The sequence below is a fragment of the Megascapheus bottae genome, chromosome 2 (assembly GCF_031878675.1).
Source record: "Megascapheus bottae isolate mThoBot1 chromosome 2, mThoBot2.hap1, whole genome shotgun sequence".
Lineage (NCBI taxonomy): Eukaryota > Metazoa > Chordata > Mammalia > Rodentia > Geomyidae > Megascapheus > Megascapheus bottae.
Genome location: NC_143510.1, coordinates 13022004 through 13038356, shown reverse-complemented (window position 1 = coordinate 13038356; position 16353 = coordinate 13022004). Strand labels below are relative to the sequence as shown.

General features: G+C 54.7%; 2 protein-coding genes across 9 annotated transcripts; one reads left to right on the top strand and one right to left on the bottom strand.

The window, feature by feature from the left end:
- The first annotated feature begins 1243 nt into the window (after positions 1 to 1243).
- On the top strand, positions 1244 to 16266 carry Znf219 (zinc finger protein 219). 7 transcript variants are annotated; one of them, XM_090320353.1, is made up of 6 exons: positions 1244 to 1425; positions 2558 to 2657; positions 12733 to 12820; positions 13035 to 14472; positions 14705 to 14836; positions 15224 to 16266. In XM_090320353.1, exons 3-6 carry the CDS (start codon positions 12815 to 12817, stop codon positions 15817 to 15819), a joined length of 2172 nt encoding a protein of 723 aa, XP_090176479.1. In that variant the 5' UTR covers positions 1244 to 1425; positions 2558 to 2657; positions 12733 to 12814; the 3' UTR covers positions 15820 to 16266. The 7 variants fall into 7 exon arrangements, with proteins under 7 accessions (XP_090176479.1, XP_090176487.1, XP_090176495.1 ...); XM_090320361.1 differs by lacking the exon at positions 2558 to 2657; XM_090320369.1 differs by lacking the exon at positions 1244 to 1425 and having other exon boundaries at positions 2551 to 2657.
- On the bottom strand, positions 2444 to 5192 carry Tmem253 (transmembrane protein 253). 2 transcript variants are annotated; one of them, XM_090320418.1, is made up of 6 exons: positions 5044 to 5192; positions 4277 to 4387; positions 4135 to 4191; positions 3742 to 3852; positions 3430 to 3576; positions 2444 to 2816 (listed from the first exon to the last, which is right to left on the bottom strand). In XM_090320418.1, exons 1-6 carry the CDS (start codon positions 5149 to 5151, stop codon positions 2736 to 2738), a joined length of 615 nt encoding a protein of 204 aa, XP_090176544.1. In that variant the 5' UTR covers positions 5152 to 5192; the 3' UTR covers positions 2444 to 2735. The 2 variants fall into 2 exon arrangements, with proteins under 2 accessions (XP_090176544.1, XP_090176534.1); XM_090320408.1 differs by lacking the exon at positions 5044 to 5192 and having other exon boundaries at positions 4277 to 4958.
- Positions 16267 to 16353: the final 87 nt, after the last annotated feature.

The window sequence follows — 16353 nt, the reverse complement described above, 5'->3', positions numbered from 1 at the left end:
CAGAGTCATATAAGGCAATAATTGGTGTTTAATGGCAATAAACATTCACTAATATAATGTGCATTCTCTAGCTGCCACTCATTCAAATTATTCCTTTATAAGCAATTTGTTTTTAACTTTAGTGTCTTATAAAACTTTTCTTATGTTCTTTATTTTAACTTTATACTCCAGTAAAAGGATAAATAGGATTATAATCTTCATGCAAACAAAATAGTACAGAGATTTGATTTATCCAAGCAATAGAACTGGTATCTAAAGTTCTTGACACAAAGTTCTATTGTTTTTCTCAGAACTTCAGAGGGGGGAGGGTTATAAAGCCAAAGTAGTAGGAGTGAAAATAATATAAACTCATAAGCAGTTGAAAAATCACCACTACCTTTTTCTTTTAAGCTGTTTCTTCTTTCTTTCTCCTTTAACAGGTGACTTGCTTCAGCCAATGAACTGTGATGGAAAGCAGCATGTGTCCCACAGGGACAGAGCATTACAGAGTCCAAGAACAGTTCTTCATGCTTACTTCACTTTCTGAGCAAGATAATCTGAGAACAAACAGTAAAGCTGGGCACTGGTGGCTCTCATTTGTAAAGCCACAACATCTCCAATTACACAGCCAAAAGGCAGAAATGGAGCTGTGGTTCAAGTGGTAAAGTGCAAGCCTTGACCAAGAAAGCTAAGGGACCAGTGTCCTGGTCCTGAGTTCAAGAACCAGTGCTGGTGTGTGTGTGTGTGTGTGTGTGTGTGTGTGTGCACGCACACCAGACCACCTCACATTTAATAGACATATGATCTTGGGCATCTGGAGAATTTACAATGAGCACAGATGATTTTGGATATCCAATATGAGAAACAAATCTTGGTAGTTAGCATTATTACCATAGTAGCCTGACCCCAGTACGTTATTTGTAGAGTCACTGAGGCTCTGAGAACTGGAATGCAGTTAACTTCTGATCCCCTCACTGAAAGCTGGAAGACTGAGAACATTGTGGTTCCCCTCCGCCCCTAGCTCATCCACCACCACCACGTGCTTTGAAGAACATTATTCTTTTCTCAGAGCCCTTCACGCATGAACCCTCCATTATTCAGGCAGTGGGGGGGGGGTGGAAGGAAAAAAAAAAAAAGAGGGAGGCCCAGATCTTGTTTTCGCCATTCCAGAGCCTGATCCCGGAGCTGTCCCCACCCACTAGTACTCACACGTAACTTTGTCATAGGGCGCCTATTACCACTCCCAAGGTGTCACGATCAGAAAGGAGCAGCAGCTGGCGCCACTGCAATGTCAGGGCCAGGCAGCCAGGCTGCGCTCTCCCCTCGCGGGTACCTGGGCTTGGCTGAGCCCGGAGCAGCCGCCTTCTCTAGGGAAAGAAGCCTTCTCAAGTGGGAACAAAAATGAGTGTGAGGCGAACACCCATCCTGGGCACTATTGAATTTGGGGTGAGTTCTCTTAGTACTCCAGCTCTGGTCGGTTTCTAGTTTCTGGCGCTTCCCAAGCTGCCCGTTGGCGCTATGTGGGGCTCCTCGTTTTCCTGGGGGTATCCCCGGTCCTCCCCCATCCCACCCAAGCCCACCCAAGCTCTTCATCTCGGTCCACTTGCAGCGATCAGACATGGCGGGGGAGGGGGGGGTCGGGCGCAGCCAGAGCTTCGGCCCACCTGACCGCGGCCGGGGGACTCCAGGCCCCGGCGGGGCGGCCAGGAGGCTGAGCCTGCGCACTGCCGCTCCCGCCTAGGAATGGGTGGCGGCCACGCGGGCCTCCTTCCACCGGCGGGAAAAAAAAAAAAAAGAAAAACCGTAGGCCGGGTCGCCGCTCCCCTCCCGCCCGCCGGGCCCGCCCGCCCGTCCAGCGAGCCAGGCCCTCCCGAGGCGCCAGGCCGCGGGGGAGGGGGCGAGCGGCCCGCGCATCTGACTCATCATCTCCAGCCCCTTTCTCGCGCGCGCTCCAAGTCTCAGGACTTTGGACCTGAGCACCGGTGCGAGGGGGCGCGGCGACAGCCCCGGGGACAGCCAGCCTCTGCCAAGTGCCAGCCGTCAGGCCTCGCCGGGTTCCGCAGCTGCCGCCGGCAGGGCTCTGCACCCATACGCAGCTCACGGGTGCATGGCTGATGGGGGGGGGTCGCCCCCGTTCAGGACAGCCCGCCCAGGTCCTCCCCGCACACTGCGCCAGTGGTCGCGTCCGAGGAAACTCTCGGCTAGGCCCAGACTTCCAGCGCCTAGCGTCACCCAGCAGATGCACAGCGCCCCCACGGCGGAGGGAAGGCTCTTTATTTTCCCAGCAGGTCGCGGGGGCGTCGCGGGGCATTCTGGGGCTTGTAGTCTCCGCTAGAATAGGCAGGCCCCAGATCCAATGGAGAACTGGAGCGCCCCTGACTTAGATTCAAGGTTGGCGTGTACAGGAACAGACTTGGGAGTAGATGGGGTTGTGATAGGTGGACCCCCAAAGAACCGTGAGATGAGGCAGATGTGATGATGAGTGAGGCAATAGGGAAGGAGGGCAGGTGGATGGGAGGGAGCAGTTTTACAGGGGTGAAAGGAGGAGGACTCTGATCCAGGTATTATCTTCCTCTAGAGGGGAAGGGAGAAGAAAGGGCTTGCTTTGAGTGAAAACTGAAGGCACTCTTCTGGACTTCATGCATGACTCAAGGGAGTCCAGCTAGCTCCTGAGTTTGGTAAGTGGGATGCTGGAGTGCCGGGAGAATGCCCCGTTAGGACAGGACAGTAGCCTCTGTCTGCTTTCCCTTGCCTCATCACTCATTAGTTCCACTTCTTGTGCTGGCCACTTTGGGACCATTCTCCACAGCAGGAATCTCTTCCATTTCAGCGGGGCCCTGGAAACCAGACATTTAAGCAACTTATAGGCGTGAAAATGGAAATTCCAGATAGAAGCAACTTTTTCCTCCCCCATTTTTTTTTTTCCTTTTTTGTTGTTCTTGGGGCTTGAACTCTGGGCCTGGGTGCTATCCCTGAGCTCTTCAGCTCAAGGCTAGTGCTCTACTACTTTGAGCCAAAGTGCCACTTCTGATTTTCTGTTGGTTAATTGGAGATGAGTCTCAAGAACTTTCATGCCTGGGCTGGCTTTGAACCATGATCCTCCGGTATCAGCCTCCTGAATAGCTAGGATTACAGGTGTGAGTCACCAGCACCCTACCCCCACTTTTCTTATAACCTTTCCAATACATATTCAAGATAGCATTCTAAGGTTCACCCATTCTTCTAGCCCCAGTCATTTTAGATACTCCACTGTCCTGATAGGGGAGAATTTTCTACCACTAAGTAGAGAATAACTAAAGGCAGAGCACCAATCAAATTCAGCGCAAGGCCCCTTTATTTCCCTCCTGTTCCATAGTTTTCTTGTAAATGCCAGTGACCAGGATAGCATGTGGGAAAAAATAGTTGGTAGCTAGCTGAGCTGCTCCATGCTCTCCTCCCTATAACCAGTACCTCCTGCAGCTGCTGGTAGTGTAGACTCTGGTTCCTGAAGCATCCTGGCTTCCTCTGGCTCAACAAGAATAAGGCATATGCTGAGAGCAGCACTCCCCCTAGGGTGAAGGCCTCAGCACTGAGCTCCAGTACCAGCAAGCCTGCCAGCTGCAGATAAACAGGATTGAAAATACTATGGGGATCCGACAAGTGTTTTCCCATGCTCTTTCTCCTCTCCGGTGCTTTATTTCTCCTCCTCCTCCTCTTCCTCCTCCTCCTCCTCCTTCTCTTCTTCCTCCTCCTCTTCCCACCCCGTCTTTCATTTACCAGTACCTGGGAGGAGGCAGTAGGGGTTGGCCCCAAGGCTGTCTTCATCACCTCCACCACTACCACGATGAAGCCCAAGATCAAGTTGAAGGTGTTGAATATCATCATGGCGCGTACCTGCCAGTGAGCCAGTTGAGCCCCTACCCAGACTTGGACAACCATTCCAATCTGAAGTCTAGCTAAAAACAAAACATGGCTACTGTTCCTCTACCTTCCCATAGGGCTATCAGCTCTCTCTCAGTCAGGGGCAGACAGCTAAGAGCTTAAGCCAACACTTGAGAGAGTCAACTTCCTGGGCTCTGTGTGTGTGTGTGTGTGTGTGTGTGTGTGTGTGTGTGTGTGTGTGTGTGTGTGGTGTTGGGGGGTGGGGTGGGAGGACAGACTGGTATTTAGTCTCACCTTCCAAAGGCGGGGTGCTCTGCGAAGCTCAAAAGTCACAGTCCCAGTGAGAAGACCCTAAATGGTGCGTGGGGTCAGTATTGAACTCTGGTCCCATAGAGAGGGCTCCTGAGGACCTCCCTCCCTCCCTTGTGGATCTTACCAAGATTCCAGGCCCCAGGGGCAGTGCTGTAGCCATGTGACAAGCAGAATTCAAGCAGGCAATGGAGATAGCAAAGGGTATCACAGCAATTGCCAGCCATAGCTGACTTACCTGGATGGAGGTCAGGGCAGGATAGTTTAGGAGAACTCTCCAAGGATTTTCATTTCCTCCTCCCGACCTTTGCTTCTTCCAGAGAGCAATGACCGGGATGAATTTGAGATAGAAAGAAAGTAGCCAACTGGGGTTAAATACCATTTAAGCCAAAGTTGAGGCCAGGGACTACACACCTATTTAGCTTAAAAGCTAAATCAATTCCTTCCTTCCTTCTTTCCTTCCTGTTACCAGTGGGCATAGCACTGTCCTTTAGCTTTTTCACTCAAGGTTCACATTCTAACTTTTGTCCACAGCTCCACTTCGTTTTCTGCTAGTGAATCGGAGATAAGAGTCTCAATCTTCTCTCCCTGGGCTGCCTTTGAGCCATGGTCCTCAGATCACAGCCTCCTGAGTAACCAGGATGTGTACCAGCCCCTGGCTCCACTTAATTTGTTCTGCCTCATGGTGTTTAGCTGCTTACCTGTATGTTTTCCCTAATGGTCAGTGCTCCTTACAGATGAAAGGTCTTGCCTTGTTTATTTCTAAATTTCGCCCATCCTCCTCCCATTCAGAACCTAGCACAGTTTCTCAGTAGATTCTCACTCAGCTTGAATGAAATTGAGCGAAGTACAAGAAGACATTCCAAGACCTGGCCTAGGGCAGCCTGACCTCACCGCCAGCACCAAGAGGTGTCCACTTTGCCTGTGTCTTATCCAGTGCTGTAGCTTTTCCAGACGAAGGCTGGGTCTCTCCCGCTCTCCACCATTAGCTCTGTGCTCCATGGCTCTCTTGACTACAAGATGTGGGTACTTCCTGGGTCAGAAAAATTCATTATGGGACCTGTCTTCCAGGAAGCAGGACCTGCAACATCTCTTTCCATTACCTGGAGGCTAAGGACCATTTACTTACCTAGTCTGAAGTGGCTGCGGTGAAGGGATGGGACCCAGCTGGATCTTGGAACTTGTTAGGGGCTTGGGAGCTCAGAACTTCTCCTGGCACAGAAAGGCTGTCAGGACTGCCATGTGGTAGGACAAAGGTCTCTATGAATGCCTAAGGATCCAGGGAGTGGCACTGAGTAGTGGCCCTGCCTTAGTTCACACCAGACATACAGCCCTGCCTCATTCTGTTCCCATTTCCTGTTGCTTCCTTTCTTCCCATCCTCCTTATCATCCAGACCTCAATTTCCCCTATTTTCATCTAAAAATTCTTTGACTTTCCAAAATTATTTACTCTTTCCTAGTGAGATCTTTTGTAACTGCCTGGTTTGCTTCCTACCACTCCCAGCTCTATCCCCAGTATGAAATATTAATTCCTGTCTCTCCTTTTTTCCTCTCCTTTTCTTGAAGGGTTTACATTGAGCAGGACACTAAGTGAATGGGGAAACCTGTTTATAATGGAACTTGCTTTTGACGCAGTGATAACCTGAAACAGTTCTCTTTTCTTTTCCCTCCCTCCCTCCCTCCTTTTCTTCTGTCCTTCCTTCCTATCTCTGACTCTCTCTTTGTGTGTATGTGGGTACTGGGGTTTGAACTCAGGATCTGGGTACTCTTCTTTTAGTTTATTCCACTCTAGGGTGATGTTATACCACTTTAGCCACACTTCCACTTTTGGCTTTTTTTTTTCTTTCTGATTAATTGGAGCTTAGAGTGTTGGGGATGTTTCTGCCTAGGCTGGCTTGAAACCATGATCCTCAGATCTCAACCTCCTGAGGAGATATGATTATATAGGCGTGAGCCATCAGCACCTAGCACTGTTGTGATGTTCTTTTTTTTTTTCTTTGCCAGTCCTGGGGCTTGAACTCAGGACCTGAACACTATCCTTGGGCTTTCTCAAGGCTAGTGCTCTACCTCTAGAGCCACAACACCACTTCCAGCTTTATTCTATGTTATGTGGTACCCAGGAATCGAACCCCGGGTCTTTGTGCATGCTAGGCAAGCACTCTACCAGTAGGCCAAACTCCCGGCCCCTGTTGTGATATTCTTTAACCTACTTGAACCTTCATTTGATAATAAAAGGTAACCATCCATCCATGTGCATAAGAAGGGTTATGGCTTCAGGGTATTTAGTACTTAACCACTGAACTGAAGAAATACTGCTGCAGTCATATTTGATGTGTCCTAGGCCCACACCCTAAAGGGCTTATTCAGAAAGCTAAGCTGGGGAACATTTCTTTCTACATTAAGCAGCAGATCCTGCTGGGCCCAAAGGCATACTCAAGAGATCAAATGTTGGCACAGAGACTGAAGTCTGGAGGGAGAAGACCAGATCTATGTTGAAGTCCCAGATCTATCTGGCTGACCCTGGACAAACTGGTTAATCTGTTTCCTTATCTGTAAAGGGAAGTTAATACCAATCTCTAGGGGTTGTCTTGAACATTAAGAGAGAAAATGCATCTAAACTAGCTTAGTCAGTAAATGTTAGTAGCTATTGTTATTACAGCTGATAATAGGAGAAACTGAACCATAGATCCCTGGGAATCAGTCCCAGGAGATACAGGCCTGGGAAGCTGGAGGCCTTCCTTAGAAGCCACTTTTGCCCTAGTCCATACTAGGTCAACATTACTGTATCTTTGTATCCACTCTCCTTTCCTGGAGTGTGGGAGCCGCACTGTAAAAGAATCTTGAGAACGGTTTTGCCTGTACCTCCTTTTCCAATGAATTTAATGACACGGAAGATCCCTTCATTTGCAGGGCAGGAGGAAGACTCTTGGGACCCTCGATTTTTTTTTTTTAATCAATAAACGAGAACTCGTATTAGAGGGTCCCATCCGTTCAACGAGCCTTCAGTAAGTGGTGAGCAGATCGAGTATATCACCCCTAAGTTTGTCGTCCAGGCTGCCGTCTCCCCGGGAAGGCACGCTCCTCCCCCCTCCCTCCATCCGCCCCTCTCCCCTCACCCCTGCGCCGAGTACGGTGCCTGGCCCTCGGTAAGCACTCAGTAAATATTTGATGTACTGAAGAGCCATTAAAGTATCCTAAAGAATGAAAAAACAAAACAAAACAACAGAATTCCGAGAGCAAGGGGGAGGGGGGCGAGAATTGTTTATCGAGAACAGAAAGGATCGAAGACGAACTTTCCTCATGCTTCTTACATGGCAGACATGTAACTAGCATTATAATCGCCCCTCCTCCTCCCCCCACCAAAAGACAGAAATTGTAAGGGAGAGGCTTTAGATAAAACCCCAGGAAGAACTTCCCAGCCCGAGCGTGTCGGGGCAGCGCCGGCGGCAGCGCCGGCCCCTTCCCTGGTATGTCCGGGTGCCGGGAGGGAGGGGCGGCCCTGCCCGGCGGGGGAAGGACGAGATGACCTTTCCCAATCTCTCCCCGGCCCCCGGACGACCCGTCGGCGCGCCCCACCCCGCCCCCTCCTCCCGACGGCGCCCCCCGTCTCCGCCCGGCGCGCCCCCCGCCCCCCGCAGCAGCCTCGCCCGGCGCCCGGGGTCCCCCCAGCCCGCGTCCCCCGAGCCGAGCGCGGCTCCCAGCCCCGCCGCGCCGCCCCCCGCATGCTAATGGCCGGGCCGCCTCCCGCCGCACACAATGCGGGCCGGGGCCGGGGGCGGGGGGACCGGGGAGGGGGCGGGGGCCGGGCCGGGGGCGGGGGGGCCGGGGCCCGGCGCATCTCCCCCGGCCCCACGTAACGCTGACGCCCGCGCCGCCGGCCCGCCGCCCGCCGCCCGCCGCCGCCGCCGCCCGCGCCGCCGCCGCCCGCCCGGGGCTCGTGAGTAGCCGCTCCCCCCACGCCCGGCCCCCCCCTGCCCGCCGCCCGCCCCTGGCCCCCTCCCCCCTTCCCGGAGGGGGGGCCGCCCCGCGCGCCCGGCTGGGAGCAGGTGCAGGGGGCGGGGGCGGGGGAGGGGCGCCGGCTCGGCCCCGAGCAAACTTCGCCCAGAGCTCCTGGGGGGCGGGCTGGGGGTGGCGGCCTCGGAAGCCCGGAGAGCTAGGGGGCCCCGAGGGGGGGGCAGGGGGGAGCGAGGGGGGGCGGACACCGCCGGGAAAGGCCTGGGGGGGGGCGGATGGCGGGGGTGGCGAGTGTCTTTGTAGGGGCCCCGAGGCCGGGCGCGAGGGGCCGGGGGTGGGGGGGGCGCTGCGAGGCTGGGAGCCGCCAGCCTGAGTGGATCAGCGCCCCCCGGGCCCAGGTAGGGCCGGTGGGAAGGAGGGGGGGAAGGAACCCAAACTCTGCGCGAGTGGGGAGGGCGTGGGGGAGGGGGAGGATGGGGGTGCTTCCCTCTCTGCGTCCCAAACAAAGTGTCACAAAGAGCTCGGCCCGCGGCGGCCGCGGAGGCGGCTGCAACTCAGCTTTTGTTCTCCCTGCCCGGGTAGCTGAGCTCTGGCCTCCCTATCTCCCAACCCTGCCCCCCGTCATCCTTCTGGCTTATCTTCCCTGGCTGGGGCCCGGGGTGGCCCTGGAAGAACCGCTTGTGAGCAATCACAGGTCCTACTCTAGTTGCCAACCTATTTCAGGAAAGGGGGGGTCTCCCCAGAGGGCCCCCCCACTTCCCAGTCTGCAGACCCAGTCTCTTGCCAGGTGTTCAGACTCACTTTTTTTTTAGAGTCAGCTCCCGGAACTTGTGTCCCCCTTTCACAAATCTAGGTCCCATAGAACTTTCAGAATTGGGGTCAAGTTAGGACATGCTTCTGGGATAAGATTCACTATGGCGGGGTAACAGCAGGCGTTCCTTCCTCTCACCTTCTGGTATACATTGAGGAGTCCATGACAGACCCATGCCCCCAATTCAGGACAGTTGAGGACTGGGAAAGGAGGCTTTACCAAGAACTCAGCCCAAGAAGGTGGCAGGTTGTCTGAGCCTAGGGGGTTCAGAGGGCTTTGGAGAGGAGACCATAAAAGTGAGCTTGTTGGCACACCTGTATGGTCAAGGTGGTGTTGACTCTGGACCACCTACGAAGCTCCCTTTCTTTTTAATCTCATCTATTCCCATAGCTATTGTAATTGTTAACAGACTGGGGAGGGGGTGTAGGATTCTTAACAGGAAAAAACATGTAGGTAATAGAGATGAGGTACTTAACTGGATCCCCAGAGATCCTGAACCCCTTCAGATTTACATGTTGGCCCAAAAAACTTTCAAGATAGAAGTTGAGGGATATATATATATATATATATATTTTTTTTTTTTTTGGCCCTCCATTTAGCAGATGGGTCTGTGTACTTGTCTTTGTGTGTGGTAAGGTTTTTAAATTAAAAAAAAAAATGTTACCTACCATCCATGTGTCCTTTCTTACTAAGATTTGGTGGTCCACAGCCCTTCCTTATCAGCTGTCCAGTATGTAAGAAAGATTGGCCTGTTACTTAGAAAACATTTCCCATCTCTATCCCTGCATCCCTATAGAATCCAAATAAGGGCAAGATAACTTCAGATTCCCAGTGAGAGTGGAAAGTAGGTCATTGCCATTAGGTCAAACGTTATGATATTTAAGGCCTGAGTACAGACAACGGCAATTGTTATCCACATGTTAAGCTGGATTTCTAGTCAATTCATAGAGTACCAGTCCTTTCAGTGACTTGCCCTATTGAGACCAACTCAGGAAATCAGGTACCTGAGACTTTGTTTGATGTGGAGGTGATGGAAGCCATCTTGACAGGGCCTAGTTTGTCTCTCAGTAATTGTTACTGATTTTAGGCCACCTTCGAGGGAAACTTTCCCTGCTAGGGAACTCAGTTTCTGTTTGGGCCTTCTTATTTTATATCACCGTATTTCCATTCAGGAAACTGAATGTGCAATATGGAGTTTGTTGTTGTTTTGGAGATAGGAAGTGTTACCCTGTTACTGTTCTTTTTGCCTAGGGTATAAGGCCAGCTTTCCCATGTGATGTTTTGTTTGCTAGCTTACAGGCAGCTTTAGAACCTAGGATCTTCTGGGAGTGAGACTATATGCTCATAGGTTAGTCAGCTATGACCATGCAGTATTCCCAGCCACCCCCCCCCCCCCTTTCCTGGCCATCTGCTTCCTCTGAATATACCAGATTGGCTGTACACCAGGATGTTCCGGGAATCCCCAGGAGAGCAACAGAATGTGATGGACCCAAATATGATGCCTCAGTACCTCATTCCAGAATGTACAAACTGTTAACTGTCAGGACATTCCTTACAGCCAATTAAAATTTTTCGAGTTACATCTATTTTTTATTATTACCTCTGTCTATTTTCAGTGATATCCAAAATAATCTCATGCTACCCCCACAGTTCCCAGATAGGATTTTTTTTTTTTTTGCCAGTCCTGAGGTTTGAACTCAGAGCCTGGGCACTGTCCCTGAGCTGATTTTTGCTCAAGGCTAGCACTCTATCACTTGAGCTACATCACCATTTCTGTTTTTTTTTTTTTTCTTTTTGGTTATGTGGTACTATACCACTAAGCCACATTCCCATTTCAGGAATATACTTTTAAAACCCACCAAAACCTTGTATAGTTTTTCTATGTGTCATCTGTGGCGGCTAGATTGGCATACATGGCCCCTGTAACACTTCCCAGCTCTGTCTGTGGCCCTGGGGTAGCCAGAGTAACATTTGTGGTAGCCCACTGCACTCTCCATGGTACTGAAGGAATGACCATTTGTTTTAAGATCTCTGGGGTCCAAAAGAGTCTTGTGACTTGGAACCACAGAAGGTTACAGCTGGGAGGGACTGTCAGTGTAAATTGGCTCAGCCTCTTAGTTTGTAGATAATTTACTGGAGGTTACTAATAGTCTTACAATAACCTTGGTACTCCTTAGTTCTAATTCAACATTCATGAACTTTTTCAGTGGACCCAGCTATGCTATTGGTCCAAATAAGTGGACTTATTTAGAGGATCCAGGGACTAGAATGAGTGCCCACATTTCAAGCTCCTGAAATACACAGATTGGGTGGTGGTGGTGCTTGTCTGGGTGACCCTTGGGTAAGGACATTTTATTAATCAACATCCTGCTAATAATACTCTCAAAATTCAGATTCTGCATGTAACAGACACTTGCTCCTTCAGTGGAGCCCACCAAGTGTTAAAATTAAAGAGGTCTTGGACCTCTAGTGCCTTTTTTCTTTTCTTTTCACTGATGAGCAGGGCGGACTCCTTCCCCTGGTCTCTTCTGTGAAAGATATGTAAACAAAGTAATGCAGTAATTCCTTTTCTTTCTCAGGAATCCATTTACATTTCTTAATGTCCATTAATTTTAAGAAGGAACTTCTTTTTATCACAAATAGTCTTATGTTATTTAGGAAAATAAGAAAGGAAAAACAAAGTGTCTAGGCCCACATGTGTTTAGCCTTGACCAGATAGATACATATGGAAGCAGGACATCCATTTGCATTCTGGGCTTGTTTCTAAGTCCAAAAATCTGACCTACTCTACAGTTAAGTATGAGTCTCCCTCTCCCCCCCCCCCCCAATCTTCCTTTCCGTGCTCTTCTTCTCCGGCCTTGGAGCTCAGCACATCTCAGGCCTAGGGAATTTTAGCTGGAGAATTTTAACCCCTTCGTGCTCAGAGTCTGGGCTGAGCCCCTATCTGTGCAGATGGCCCCGCCCCGCCCCCCGTCCCTCACTCCAGCCTCTTGAGCTCCGAGCCAGTGTAATCCTCCTCTTGTGAGGAAGCCTCTTCCCTGCAGAGAGGAGGAGAGCTTGCTTCTGAGCAGCCCTGGACAAAGGGGCTGAGATGCCCTGTCAAAGCGTAGGTTCCAAGGTTTGAAACAGGGATGAATCCTAGATGGTCTTGACAGTTTTTAACCCCTTTCATAGCCTGGAGGTGCCCCCTTCACTTCCACTCCTCCCCCCAGCTCTCCCCATTCCCTCTGTAGCTCTCTCCCCTTCACGCCCCTCCCCCTCTGTCTGTCTCCAGACTCTGCTGCGGGGAGGTGTTTCTCTCCCATGCATGAATGAGTCTCTGTAATGAATGGAAATGAATGGATCAGGAATCCAGGCAGAGGGAGGGAGGAGGGGGAAGACTGGGTAGAATCGAGGACCCAGGAACCTGGAAGAATGTTTGGCTGGGTGGTTGGTGGAGGGGGGAAGTGACAGTCCTAGCTGGGTAACTGGGGGAGGGGGGGGCAAGGTTTCCCTGTTTGCTTATCAAGCTGTACAGCCCAACCTTAATGAAAGAAGGTGTACACTGTGAGAGCTGTTCCTATCACCAGGGGGTGAAGAGGAGGAGGCTCTGGATTAGGCATTTCAAAAGTATAATTTGGGGGAAGAAATCTGGGTTATCAGAGAACCCTGGGTCTTGACAAAACAAGGGGTAAAGGCTTTGAGAAGGCCAAACAAGAAAGATGAAGACCGGGTAAGGTTTTAGGAGTGCAGAGTTGGGTCAGGGAGGGGAAAGGAGGGTGATTTCCCATTCTGGAAATGGGGGGCTCATCTTTCCTCCAATTCTTTCCCCGCTTTAGCGCCTCAGCACCTGTTGCCTTCATTAGCAGCTTTCCCTCCTTTCCCCTGCACTCCTCAGAACCAAAGAATGTGAAGAGGTCCATGGAGGTGAGTGATGCTCTGTCCTGACCCCAGAGGTACCCCTCCTTGCCTCTCAATTCTTGATGTCCAATTATGAAGGATCTGCCCTTGGCTGGCCTTTGCATCCAATTCTCCCCCATCCCCCATCTTCCAAAAATGTGTCCCCCTCCTCCCGGGATCTGCTTCCCCTCCCCAGGCCATACACACCCCTCCCTCTGTATATGTGAATCTCTCCCCACAGGGCTCACGTCCCCGCATCTCTGGTGGCCACTTAGCGCCGTCGCCACCGGCCTTCGACGGCGAGCTGGATCTGCAGCGTTACTCCAACGGGCCCGGCGTGAGCGCAGGGTCGCCCGGCATGGGGGCGGTGGGCTGGTCTGAGAGTCGCTCGGGCGAACGACGCTTCCCCTGTCCTGTGTGCGGGAAGCGCTTCCGCTTCAATTCCATCCTGGCGTTGCACCTGCGAGCGCACCCAGGCGCCCAGGGCTTCCAGTGCCCGCACTGCGGCCATCGTGCGGCCCAGCAGGCACTGCTGCGCTCGCACCTCCGAACGCACCAGCCCGAGCGCCCCGAGCGCCCTCGGAGCCCCGCTGCCCGCCTGTTGCTGGAGCTGGAGGAGCGTGCGCTGCTGCGCGAGGCCCGAGTGGGCAGAGCCCGAAATTCGGGGAGCATGCAGGCCACCTCTGCCCCGGAGGGCCTGGCCCAGCCTGGCACGGTTTCTTCGTCGTCGTCTGCCTTTCGTTGCCCTTTTTGCAAAGGCAAGTTTCGAACCTCTGCGGAACGGGAACGCCACCTGCACATCTTGCACCGGCCATGGAAGTGCAGCCTGTGCAGTTTCGGCTCGAGCCAGGAGGAGGAGCTGCTGAGCCACAGCCTGACGGCTCACGGGCCCCCCGAGCGCCCTCTGGCGGCGGCCTCTGCCGGGCCCCAGCCGCCGCCTTTGCCCCAGCCAGAACCCAAGTCGGCCCCTGAACCAGAGCCCCGGGCCAGGCCTGAGCCCGAACACGAGGCCGCTCCTGCCCCAGCTCCTGCAGCCCCAGAGGAGCCCCCGGCACCCCCGGAGTTCCGCTGCCAAGTGTGCGGCCAGAGCTTTACACAGTCCTGGTTTCTCAAGGGCCACATGCGCAAGCACAAAGCCTCCTTTGATCATGCGTGTCCCGTGTGTGGCCGCTGCTTCAAGGAGCCATGGTTCCTTAAGAACCACATGAAGGTGCATGCCAGCAAGTTGGGTCCTCTGCGTGCCCCGGGGCCCGGCTCTGGGCCTGCCCGGGCCGCACCGCAGCCTTCTGACCTGAGCCTGCTGGCCTATGAGCCCCTGGGCCCGGCGCTGCTCCTGGCCCCGGCGCCCACCCCAGCTGAGCGCCGAGAGCCCCCGAGCCTCCTGGGCTACTTGAGCGTCCGGGCCGGCGAAGCCCGACCCAACGGTGAGGGTGCGGAGCCCGCGGCCGGCCGCAGCTTCGGGAGCTTCCGCCCCCTGCCCGCGACGCTGCCGGCGCGTGCGCACCGGGGCCGCGCCGAGGAGCCGGAGGAGGAGGACGAGGCGGTGGAGGCCGAGGAGGAGAGCTGGGCCCGGGGCCGCTCGCTGGGGCCTCTGGCTCCGCCGCACCCACGGCCGGGTGAGGGGCAGGGCCACCCCGCGCCTGCTGGCGGGGCCCAGGCCAGATCCGCAGCCACGCAGGGTATGTAGGAGCTCCTTTCTCCCCGGGGTGGTGGGGCAGGCCCAGGTCTCTGAATATCCCGCCCACCATTCCCTAGACACACACGCCCGTGGTTGTTTTGGCCTCCACCTGTTCGAGCCAAACTTTCCAACTTCCCACCGAGCTTGTGGGTAGCCATCCCGTGGGTGGGTAGGGCTGGGGAACGCACGAACCAGAGGGATCCTCTACGATTTCCCCGTTCCCTGTGTTCCAGAAGAAAACGGGCTGCTGGCTGGAGGGACTCGGCCCGAGGGGAGCCGGGGCGCTACCGGCAAGGATTGTCCTTTCTGCGGGAAGTCCTTCCGCTCCGCGCATCATCTCAAAGTGCACCTGAGGGTGCACACAGGTGAGGGGGCCGCCCTCCGCGCGGGGCGGGCTGCGGCCAGGGCTACTGCGGACAGACGCCGCAGGCGGCCCTGGGGCTGGCCGCAGATGGCTGGGAAAGGATCGGTTACCGCCAGCCAGTGCCAGGAGCCTGGCCTAGCGCCGGAGTGCATGCAGGAAGCCCTGGGTTCGATCCCTCCGTCCCACAGAACTGGTGCCGCGGGTAGACAAGAGCTCGGACAGGGCTTAGGCCCTGAGTTCGAGCCCCGGGACTCGCCAAACAAAACAAGTCAGCCAGTGAGGGAGGCGGTTTGGTTCTGGTCTTTAGCCGGTGGGGAGCAGGCCGCGAGGGATGAGGGGGTGTTCGGCGATCGGGGAGTCAGAGCTGCTCCGACCCACTCTCTCCCAGGTGAGCGTCCCTACAAGTGTCCACACTGCGACTACGCGGGCACGCAGTCCGGCTCGCTCAAGTACCACCTGCAGCGCCACCACCGCGAGCAGAGGAGCGGCGCGGGGCCCGGGCCTCCCCCGGAGCCGCCGCCCTCTTCCCAGCGGGCTTCCTCCCAGCCAAAGTCGGCCCAGGCCCCCGCCGCGTGGGTGGAGGGCGCCCCGAGCCCTCGGCCTCCTTCGGGCGGCTCTGGGCCCGGGTCCCGTCGGAAGCCCGCCAGCCCCGGGAGGACCCTGCGCAATGGGCGAGGTGGTGAGGCAGAACCCCTGGACCTGTCCCTACGGGCGGGGCCGGGCGGCGAGGCCGGGCCGGGGGGCTCCCTCCACCGCTGTCTCTTTTGCCCCTTTGCCACTGGAGCCTCGGAGCTCATGGCCCTGCACCTGCAAGTGCACCACAGCCGTCGGGCTCGAGGCCGCAGGCAGGCCCAGGCGGATGCTTCTCCGCCCTATGCCCTAGCACCATCAGGAGAGACCCCGCCCAGCCCTCCGCTGGAAGGGGAGGACAGCCCAGGGCTGTCCAGGCCCGGGGAGGCTGGGATAGGGGCACAAGAACGGTAGGGCGCCCTCTTAGGGGCGATTAGCTTAGTGAGCTTACCCCGCCGGAGTGGGGAGCCTAGAGGTAGTTGGGTAGAACAGCCAGCAGGGGGCAGCGTGGGACCCGTATCCCAACCCCAAGCGGACCAGAGGTGGAGGGGGCAGCAGGCAAAGGAGGGGGGGGCAGGCAGTCCCCACCCAGCCCAGGGGAGTCACAGTGCCTTAGAAGTGGCAGAGGTGAGGGTCAAAGAATGGGGTCCCAGGGCTGGCAGAGGGTTATATCCCTGTTGAGGAGCCGCTCTGCCAGTTTTTGCTGGTCCATAGGAGAGTTTATTTTTGTACAAGGGGTGGGGGTGGGGGGCACTGTACCCTTCTAGCCCCGTCAGGGGCCCTGTAGACGTTGATATTTTTGGTACGATTCCTGTCATCCCTGTTGCAGTCGTGTCCCCAAATAAACAGGTGTCTTGAGGCACAGGGCTCTGTGTCTGTATGCCTATGTCCTCTTTCCCTTTCCGCTCTTCTGTCTAGAAAGCTAAGATACCTTCTCAGTCACTTGTA

Coding starts and splice junctions, on each gene's coding strand:
- Tmem253 (XM_090320408.1), bottom strand. CDS start 4,531: ATGGTATTTAACCCCAGTTGGCTACTTTCTTTCTATCTCAAATTCATC. Junction 3,577..3,741: donor CCCCTACTGCCTCCTCCCAG/GTACTGGTAAAT, acceptor GTTTATCTGCAG/CTGGCAGGCTTGCTGGTACT. Junction 2,817..3,429: donor ACTACCAGCAGCTGCAGGAG/GTACTGGTTATA, acceptor TCTGGTTTCCAG/GGCCCCGCTGAAATGGAAGA.
- Znf219 (XM_090320395.1), top strand. CDS start 3,803: ATGAAGCCCAAGATCAAGTTGAAGGTGTTGAATATCATCATGGCGCGT. Junction 12,821..13,034: donor ATGTGAAGAGGTCCATGGAG/GTGAGTGATGCT, acceptor CTCTCCCCACAG/GGCTCACGTCCCCGCATCTC. Junction 14,837..15,223: donor GCACCTGAGGGTGCACACAG/GTGAGGGGGCCG, acceptor ACTCTCTCCCAG/GTGAGCGTCCCTACAAGTGT.